Below are 10,683 nucleotides of genomic sequence, written 5' to 3' on the forward strand. Positions count from 1 at the left end.
CTTGTGTACGGACATACACAAATCTCTGAGGAGTGGAAGTGATTTTGAAATGTGATCAAGGCCATAGGTCTGTGGCTAAGTCACTGTTGAAATTCTTGGCATGCTAGTCCTTCCTCTATCTTAAAAAGTATCCTATAAAACAAAGTTAAATCTGACTTTCCTGTGGCAAAAAAAAACACTTGAAATTATAAAAGTGCAAATCTGCAAATTTACAGGACATTTTTAAAAGAAAATGTGGGGAATAGAGACAAAAATTGCAGCAGTGACATTGAAGCCATAGTCTAAGGTAAGCAAGGATGTGCTTGTAGGGCAGTACCTTTTATTAGACCAGCTTGTGTCGGTAGAAGAAAAAGGCAACGTTTCAAACACTTTTTTTTCTTTAGGTCTGCAATTGAAGTATTTTACTCAGGTTAAATATAATTTCTCCAAGTTTATTGACTCTAGGCAAATACTTTGACAATTTAAGCTTAAGGTATATTTAGTACTTGTGGCGCAAAAGAGGAATATAAGCAAGGAGGCAGTGTTAAGTTCACTAGTCCTGTGGGACAAAGGTAGAAGAAGGTGGTGGTTATAATTAAAACACAATTGTTGTGATTCAGAGACCATCTGACAGCCAGGCAGTATCATTTACCAGCAAACCCCATGTCAACAATGCTTACAGGAACTGAACTAAACGTAAGTTTTGCATTTATGTCAGATCCCAGCCAGGACAGTGGGTAGGGGAGAGGAAATTCATTGGTAAATAGAAAAGGCACTAAACAAAATTGGTAGGGAAATAACTGTTATTTTCCAACCTACGATAGGATATGACAAACAATACATGTAACTTAGTTATTTATAAAAAAGGTCCTTTTGGAGCAGTGACCTTCTCGTCTAACTTTTCTAGAAGATGGAGGGTCACTCCTCCAGGGGAGGAGGGCAAACAGAGAATATGTTAGATTTAACACCCTATTCCTTCCCTGCCTAGGCTATGGGAACTTGAGCCCCAGCACTGCGGCTGGTCGAATTTTCTGCATCTTGTTTGCACTCTTTGGGATCCCCTTGAACCTTGTGCTCCTGAATGAAATTGGGCAGCTGATGCTGTTGGGGGTTCAGCACTGTGCCCATCGCCTAGAGGCGGTATTTCACTGGCAGGTAAGCAATGTGGATGGATATGCCTCACCCTCAAGTTCAGGGAGGAAAAGACAGAGAGCATTGTCTGGTATTTGGGATCTCTGACTAACAAGGACAGCCTGCCTACCTATTTGGCCAAAAAGGCAATAATACTCCGGAATAACTGGAAGTAAATAAATTTCATTTATGACAGCCCTATGAGGTGTCAGATAAGGTTGTTTATTAATTGAGGGAACTTCTGTGATGAATGGCTTCCCCCCTACAGCAACAGAAGTGCCAGAGCCTTAGAGCCATACACAGTCCTAGGATATCTGGTCTGTTTATCATCAGCCATAGTTAAATTACATGTGTAAGTTACATGGGAACAATTGTGGAATAGGCTTTAGACTGTTATGAATTTAGGACTCATGAGGGTGATGCCCAGTTCATGTTGACTGGGAGAGCCACACTATTTATTCTACTGGAATGTCCTGAATGTTTGTGTGTTTTTATGGAGTCCAGCATCATCTTCAATCAGGAACTGATCTGGACTTTCCCTGTTCCTCATCTTGTGACAGTATCTTTGTTTTTCTTTTCCTGTTCTACTAGAAGAAAGCTTCTCTCCTTATTAAGACCTGTGCACTGGTAACTGGCTTGTTATTGTTCCTCCTGCTACCTCCCTTGTTGTTCTCTGACAAAGAAGGCTGGTCTTATGAAGAGGGCTTCTACTATTCTTTCATTACCCTCAGCACCATAGGGTTTGGAGATTATGTGATTGGTGAGTAGTTCACATTTCGTTGCTTTCACCTACTAAACATCAAAGCTAAATGTGTGGCATATGAAGCTTCCGACTTGGCAGTTCTACACCACTAGTGATCCACAGACCTGACAATAAATATGTTGTGGCAGGCATTTGACAGGTTGGAGAAGACATGATTTCTGAGATAGCAATGCAACCTGTGAAAGAGCAAAGAAATAATATTTCCAGTCAATGAGTAATCTTTCAGCATTCAGGTCATCTGTCCCTTCAGTGACTACAACACCAGACTGGAGTGCATGTTTTTAATCATAGCAGTTGCTGATGGTGCATTTGGTGTGCTCCAGTGCCTCGACAGCAATTAGTTTTAAGCAGATGCTACTCTGCATCACCATCAACAGACAGTGACCATTTCCTCTGTCAAAACCCCAGACAACTGCTTTCTAAAAGGCAGCTTAAGTCACTTAGGTGTAGACTGTCAGGCACCAGGCACAGCCTAGTTTTGGTTGCCAAAACCCTTTGCCAGAGGAAATGGGTTTGGACCTGTGCCCAATGTGCTTGCTGAAACACAGGACACACCTTTTTGATAAAGATTTTTCTCATTAAAAACAAATTGATTGTAGAAACACATGCACCCTCAAATATCTGGGAGACACAAAGACTACCTCTCTGCCTGCAGAGAACCCCTGTTACATACTAATACAATATTGTGATGCTGAGTGGTAAGTAGAGAAACTAAACTGTGTGCTTAAATGACAATAGTTTCACTTTGACAGAGATGTAATTTGGGATTTTTTTTTTCTTATGGGTAATCTTTATAATTCCTAGGAATCCTTATAATTCCATGTTGTTGGCATGTAAGCAAGTATGTTTCATGACAACATCTGTTTGTGTGCTAATTAGATGGCATATTTCTTCTACATAGAAGTCACTGATATTAGGTCATATTTCCACTGTCTTTGCTTTACATGTAATGTCTCCTTTGAGGCACTCTTAATACAATCTAGAAATGTTTTGGGTGATTCTCTTGTAGGGATGAACCCAGACCGCACCTATCCAGGCTGGTACAAGAATGTAATCTCTCTGTGGATCCTGTTTGGGATGGCCTGGCTAGCACTTGTTATCAAATTTTGCATCAACTTTCTAGAGAGCTCCAGTGACTTCTGTCAGTGCAACAAGAGCAGCACAGAGATTGCAGAAGACTTAATGGATGGCAACAGAAATGGTATGACAGGACTTCACGATGTGGAGATCTGCAATGACAAAGACACAAAAACAAAAGGACCAGATGAATCTCACACCTACACAGCTCCTACAGAAGCACCCTAGGGAAGAAACATACCCTTGGTGTCTCTTACATTTTAGTGCACCAGAGACACACCACTTAAAAATCGGGAATGGAGCTGCCCTGACAGTCACGTGGGGTGCAGTCTTGCTTATTGAGCTTGAAATGCTTCTACTCCAAATTGAGCAATGACAACAAAACGTTTCATTTGCAGCATCACCAAGAATTACCAGCTGGGCTCTTAGCCAACAGTAGATTTACAGAGATATTACCTACCCTCCCACCTCAATATAGGAGGTAAACTTTGACATCTGTACGCAACACTAGCTGTTGTTCTTTTCTTTGCATGCAAAGTTCTTGTGGCTTCTAACTGTATGTATGGCACTTTGCAGATACCACAACTGGAAAAGCAAGTGCCATTTAATGCAGATACCACAAATTACATGTTGCTAAAAGACTTAATAAAAAGCACTATTTAAAGCCACCTGGCAGTTACCACAGATGTGCTCCATCATCTATATGCTTGTACTTGCCAAAGGTGGTAACGTGCTTCTGCACTCTGATCATTAGTATATGGAAGGCAATGTGGCAGAGCTTGTAGAAGTGTCTAATGGAAACAGGTCATTCAATTTTTTTAAAAGAAATTTCAACATCAGAAGTCTACTAATATTAAAAAGAGGCAAGGTAGTTAGGCTATTCCTTACGTCAGAACTTACATGGATTCATCCTTTATAAAGTATTATATAGACCAAATGTCATCAACTCAATGTGACAGTTCATTTGGATAGATTTTTATTTTGTCACATCTTGGAAGCCAGAAAGGGAAGACTAGATACAGTTTTAAGTGCCAGTGGTTCCAACATTATCCTGTGGCCAGTGTTAACAAGGGTTACTTCCATCTAGAAACGGACTGAAATATCTTCAACTGTAATCACAAGATGCTATTCTGATGACCTTCTCATGTCATAAGTAAATGGCATCTGTTGTGCTTATATAAAAGATGTTAGCTACAACTATCTTTTGATCCATGGAATGCCAGACCTGCTTATTTGGCCTTTGTGTCAACCATGAAACAGAACTGGTTTTTTAATTCCATTAAATTCTCAGACCTTTTGATTAATTATGCCATTTATAAAGGCCTAACAGAGTCTAATGCTTGCTGCCATTTGTATACCCATATCTAATCTTCTCATTTTCTTATTCCTCTTGTGCTGCTTGCATTCTAGAGCATTAACTTTGAAAACTTGACCATAGTAGTAACCCAGAACAAAGCATTTGGGTAAGCCTTCAGCTTCTACCTTGAACCAAAATTCCACATGGATGGTGGAGAAAAAAAACTGAAAATGCAATCTGTTGGAGTATGGAACTCTGGAATTAGAAATGTCCATAGCTGGATTCACAGAAATGCAGTGAGTGAAAAGTTTACAGTCTTCTGGAACATGTATTGTGAAAAAAGGATTTCCAGAGTAGGCCAGTCTGAGTGTTTATATGTGGTAGAGCTGATTACGGGAGAAAATGCAGGAAAGGATCTGCTGGATGAGATTGTCAGCCTTTTGATCATCAACCTTTTGCCAACTCCATGCTAACAGATGTTACCCGAAATACCATTTCAGTGGGCAGCAGAGATAAAGGGAGGTAATGGAAATCTCAGGTCATAGTTGGGAAACTGATGCAAAATAATTATACTTCAATTTTTTGATCATTGGGTAATTTCTTTAAGAGCCTTTAGCATAAACTTTTCTGTTTCTTCTATGTTTTGTCTTGTTTATTTTCACTGATGGATACATAATGTAGGTTCTACTAATGTTCATAATAGGCTGGCCTACAATAAGGCCAAAGTGTTTTTCTTTAAACCTAAGTGAATCACAGTTCCACAGCACAAAATGTGGTACCCTTTTATGCATATCCTTTGCACCTTCTTTCAGGTGCAAAACTTAGTAAATATAACTATCATAAAATCTGGATGCACAGACGGTAGTAGGAGTTTCTACTGTCAAATCATGGTAATGACTATGCTAAATCTATTTCAACTTTAACTTGAAATGTCACGGGCTCTGGGGATTTCTACTAGCTCTGCTCTTTGAGAAGGTCTAGCTTGAGAAGAGTTTCTTCTTTTCAATTTGAATGTATTCTATTTTAATTGCATCGAATTCATATTTCTATGTATTTGTAGTTTGTGGATAAGGTTTTCAAAAGTGCCTTAGATGTTTGGGCACCCTGATCCCACTGAAGTGCAGTCACATGCCCTAGGACAGCTATTACATGCTTCTGAGAGCTAAAAGGAAGAGGAACTCTAGGAGTAGTCCTGAAAAAGGGAACAAATAGTAATTCTTCGTGAATCTCAGTGCTTCCGCTGTATGTCAGGGTTCAGCCACAAACCTAAGCATGTGTCTGGGTCTCAAGGTGACTCAGTATCTGCCCCTGCAGCCCTTGCTGATTCGCTTCCTTCCGCAGCTGTGCTGTTGTACTACCCAGCAGCTCCCCACCAGCACTGTCCTGCTACAAACTGTCTGACACAACATACTTTACAGGAGGCACATCTGAACTGCTTGCAAGCCAGATGTAACTCTGGAGCTGCCAAGTTACCTGCTTGGGTCCTGGATCACATGAAAAAATACGAAATAAGTGAGTCAAATACCATCTCTGCCTGAGTTCTCTGATGCCAAGTCAGCATGTTGTCACTTACAAATACCCTTTTTTTGACAGTTCCTCAGCTAACTTTTAATAAAGACAATAGATCCTATTGCATCTGAGTGCCCACAAACTGCTGTGCCACTAGTCTTTCTGTTCTTTATAAAGCTGTGTTGTGGTTAAATAACATGGACGAATTTGTTCCCAGAGGGGTGAGAAGAAAGTAGAGTTTTGCAACATCACAAAAACATCATCACCGATGTGTCTATTCTACCAAAACATGAAAGGTTATCTGCTCAAGGGTAAAATAAAGAAAACAAAAGCATGGTGCTGTTATCATTCTTGTCAGAGCTGACTTGCAGTCTTCTGTAATCTGCATTGGAAAATTACAGATGCTCCTTGATTTTTATTTTTTTAGTAAGTGTGCAGCTTCCATTAGTGATTTCAGGTTAGACTTTCACTGCTATTGTTCTTCCCAAGTCTGTTCTTCCCTATTTGTTTTCTTCCTTGGGAGGAGCAGGGGCTGAAAACAGGTTTGGTTAGTAATGGTAGTTGTAAATATTTATGTAACATCAGTGTCCAGAGCCTTTTTCACAATCACATAGAGCATAATGTTCTTCTGACCTTTATACAGTTTCCCAGGAAATCAATCCCTTAAAGCAAGAAAATAGGCCTCTCTAGCTCCCCTACTCCAAAGACAAGTCCTGGCTTCAGTCTCAGTATTTCTCATGTTGGCTCTTTCAGCTAGTCCAAAAAAGATGTTTACCCCTTGGGGAGAGACATGTCCAGAAATATGTAATAAGATGTTACAGCAACATAGTACAGACTGCTCAGAACTGCACAGTTTTTAACAGTCTAGTTGACTACAGTATTTTAAGTTCCCTGGATTAGAACAGAAATGTCCTTTTCCCATGATGGTCTCTGAATCAAAGAAAAAATCCAGCATGTCCTTTTTTTTTTTTTCCTCACACTGCTTGGTTGATGAGATCTTATTTTACAACTGATATCCCAGCTCAGATTAGAGCTGTGACTGTTCAGTTTAGAGAAAAGAAGGCTCCAGAAGTTCTCGTCGATGTATATAAATACCTGCATGGGAAGTGTAAAGAGGATGTCACTAGGTTCTTTTTAGTGGTGCCCTGTGACATGACAAGAGACAATCGCCACAAACTGAAACGCAAGAGGTTCCTCCTAAACACCAGGAAACACATTTTTACTATGAGGATGACCAAGCACTGGCACAGGTTCTACAGAGAGGTGGTGGAGTCTCCATCCTTGGAGATATTCAAAAGCCATTTTGATACAGTCCTGGGCAGCTGTCTCTAGGTGACCCTGCTTGAGTAGGGGAGTTTGCCCAGATGACTTCTAGGGGTCCTTTCCAACTTTAGCCATTCTGTGATTCTACATTTCAAGGTCAAGCCATCCTCCTCCTTATAGTCCATAGTCCACAGCCTGCTAATCCCTCCAAACTCTCTCCAGGAACATTCAGGTTGCATTCTCAGCAGGCCTGATAGACTTGATTCTTCCCAGAGAAGAAATGGATCTTTCCAGTCTGAGTGAGCTAAATGGGATAGTCTATTTATGTACATTTTTCGTAAAAACTTACAGAATTTTCTTTTATCTGTGCAGGAAAACAAGATTTAGGTTTCATTGCACTGGGATATTCATAGACACTAATTATTTTTATCTCACAATCAGAGAACAGCTTTATACGAAGGGTGGTAGAGAGCAGATACAATTAGTTGGTGGGGTGGGGTGTCTCCTCCAGATGTTTGGACAGCATTGTGCCATTCCAAAAATGTGCAATAATGTTCAACTTTTCAGCTTCTTTATAGCATCCTGTCACAGCTATATATCTGCCTACAGGTTCCAGCAAAAGGATTTAACGCTTCAACTCTGACACACTTCAGGTAAGGCAAACCTCACTTTGTTTACCCTTTCTAAATTAGAGGCTTACATAGGTACAGGTGGCTACTTACCAATTGAATCAGGGCAAAATTTTGATGTAATTAGGTCTTGTAATATGAGCCTGCTGACTGTAAGTAAATATTCTGGCTGATGGAAGGGGGGATTGCAAAAAAATGGTCTTTTTCAGTCCTGTTATGCTATGGCTTAAGGAACTGCATACTTGGTTGTGTCACCCCTTCTAGTAGTCCTGCCTGTGTGTGGGGTAGCATCAGGACAGATAATTTTTCTGATTGCTATTGAGCACCTATTTGGTTTTGGAAGGTTTCTTCTTTTTTTTATATCTCATATAAGTATGTGGAAACTTGAAATGGTGTTGAGTCTGAACATCTAGGCAACTATCTGTCATGCTGCGCAGTTCTGGGCAAGGATTCAAAAGTTTCTCAGAAAGATAAGTGATTGCAATGGAACAATATCTATACCCTTAAAAATTCTCATCTCTCAGGACTGAGATTCAAACAGCTGGTTTGGGTTTTGTTTGTTTTTTTTTTTTTTTCCAAGATACACTGGTATACATATTTTAAGCTAGCACTAAGCAGGTAGAGAGTATCTCTGGCACCTCCGAGGTCAGTGCATATTGCAGTAAGAGCCACTGAAAAGCTGTCACTGTTGTTGGAGGAGACAGTAGCAATGTGGCATTCAGAAACTATGCATATAATAATAGGGCAAAATGAACTTTAAGAAAACACGTGAAAACTATTTTAAGATCTTCAACGCTGAACATGGTTTCAAAGGGTATTCTAAAGCTACAGATGTTAGTATATGTACAGATATGGTCTCCAAAACCTCTTACTCCTTTTCAAGTTTAGAGCTAAGGTACCTTTATTTTCAAGGGAAGTTGTGCAAGAAGACATTCCTAGTAAAAATTGATAGTTCCATAGTGCTCGAGTCTAGGTGTTGGAGCTACCTCTTAGGACAGAAACAATGCAGTGTAAATTAGAGAGGCTTTGAAACGGTTTTATTTTTTATGGTAATATGTAACCTGTTTCTTCCCTGCTGCTGACTTAAACTCACTGGAACATAAGATTTAGTTCTTGAGTGACACACGTTTCCAAAAATCTCTAATTTAAAACAACAGCATGCTTACCAAAGCAAGCTATAACAGGTGAAGACAGAAGGGGAGGGAAAATAGTACGACAGAAAATGTGAAGAAGGAGAGAAGCCCGTGGAGCTTGCTACTCATTCCTAAGAAGCCTACTTATCAAACCAGGTTAGGTTCATACATTTCTTTTTGGTAATGCCTTTGAAAACCATTCTCTTAAATAAATGAATCTGTCTGTATTTAGTCAGTGATTATGGAAAGGCTTCAGCCAGCCATGTGGCTGAGTGAATAGAAGGGCCCAATGCATAAAGTCGGGGTTACACAAATCTGCCAGTGGAGGCAAAACTGAAGAAGACAGATGTGGAAACTGAACAAGGAGGCACACAGTAAGGGTAAGATCAGAAAGAAAAGATGAGTTGAGGTAAGCAGAAATACAGTGAGGCAGCATTTGCCCAGCTGGCTATGATAAACGAAGAATGGGTAATTGAGGGAATTTTCATTATAATTAAGAATTAGGATTAACCTAATTTGGATAGCTACCGATTAAAAAGTCATGATTGTACCATAATTGCTATTACTCTATACCGGCTGCTTGATGTACTGGAATTATCATAGACAATGCTTAGTATCTTGGCTTTACATAGTTCTACTGTCAACAAAGCACAGTAAGGAGTTTAATTAGTTATGCCCTTCAAAATAAGGGAAAATTGCTCCTTAATAAGCAATGAAAGTAAGTCAGGACTTTAATGGAATATAACCAGTTTGGTTGCACCCAAAATAATGCCCCATCTCAGATCTTAATAAGGATCATAACAATTTGGATGAGAGGACTTTTGAAGTCTTAGAGCACTTTCCAGCCCAGATTTTTGAATCAAAAATCCTGATTCATGCTTGTTAATGTCTGCCCTTTGAATTTTGAACTGTTATGGCAGTGCACAGCATTGTGTCAATGTGTGTTTGTGTGAGAGAGACAAAGAAATGGTGCTGCCAGTGTTCCCAAATATATTAAGGTCACGTTAATTCCTGCAGCACATTCCCCACATGTCTCCAACTCCTTTCCCAGCAAATAAAACAATCTTTCATCATTTCTTCTTCATAAAGCATTTCTTTCTCATCCTTTCTCCTGGTCTTGCTTCTGCCTAATCAGTCTTGCTCCCACGTGAGTTCTCTCACCACTCCTGGGACAAAATCAGCTCTGTTCCCCTTGTGTTTCCTCTGTGTGCTCCAACTCTTCTCCTGTGCCAGGAAGAAGTATGTACAGCAGAGTCCTCCTCTGCTCTGCCAGGGCCAGCATTGTATCAAAAGCAAAGAGAAGGGGGAGAAGCAGAAGACTGGCAGCAACTACTTTTCCTGCTCCCACTCTCTTCTCTTAATGATGTTAACTTTAGGATCCAGCTCTGGAGAGGGTTGAGATCTCCCTGATACCTGCACCAGTTCTGATCTGCTGGTCTTCTTCATGAGGTGAGCACAGAGGTCCAGACAGCTTGCTTTCAGATTGGTTGTAATTCACCAGAAAGCTGAAGCTTTTGTTGTCAGCTGCAGCCGTGCTCCAAACTTGTGGAGAATCTTAAGGAATTGGCAACGCTTAAGATCTTCAGGAAAAGTCCGAAGGAAGGTAGTGATGGCTTCACATAAGTTTGTCTTCCTTTTGAGATAGCATTAGCTGCAGTAATTCAGGAAGGACCGTGCAGCAGTGAGTGACCCAAGAAACTGAGCAGGGAATCGTCTTCCCCAGGGAGATTCTGCAACCCTGGATGTAACTGCTCTTTGTTCCATGGTACTGTCACCTTTTGAGCTCAGAACAAAATGTTTCAGCTGAGCAGTGAGTTGAAGGCATAAGTATTGAATATGAGGATATCTTCTGATGTGACATAAAATATGATGACAACTAGTAGTCACAAAAGAGTGTATTGT

The 10,683-nt window shown here is 40.3% G+C and overlaps 1 protein-coding gene across 2 annotated transcripts in view; it reads left to right on the forward strand.

Annotated features, from left to right (window-relative positions):
- LOC104364815 (potassium channel subfamily K member 17) overlaps positions 1-5,898 on the forward strand; it is a 30,609-nt gene extending 24,711 nt beyond the window's left edge. Inside the window, exons 3-5 of one of the 2 annotated variants that reach the window (XM_032985317.2) lie at positions 968-1,134; positions 1,705-1,870; positions 2,883-5,898. In XM_032985317.2, coding sequence (XP_032841208.1) covers positions 968-1,134; positions 1,705-1,870; positions 2,883-3,178 — 629 coding nt within the window. In that variant the 3' untranslated portion in view covers positions 3,179-5,898. Of the gene's footprint in view, positions 1-967; positions 1,135-1,701; positions 1,871-2,882 lie in introns of both variants that reach the window. The other variant, XM_032985316.2, reaches the window with a different exon arrangement.
- Positions 5,899-10,683: the final 4,785 nt, after the last annotated feature.

Source organism: Tyto alba, unplaced genomic scaffold, assembly GCF_018691265.1.
Source record: "Tyto alba isolate M040663 unplaced genomic scaffold, T.alba_DEE_v4.0 Super-Scaffold_16, whole genome shotgun sequence".
Classification (NCBI taxonomy): domain Eukaryota; kingdom Metazoa; phylum Chordata; class Aves; order Strigiformes; family Tytonidae; genus Tyto; species Tyto alba.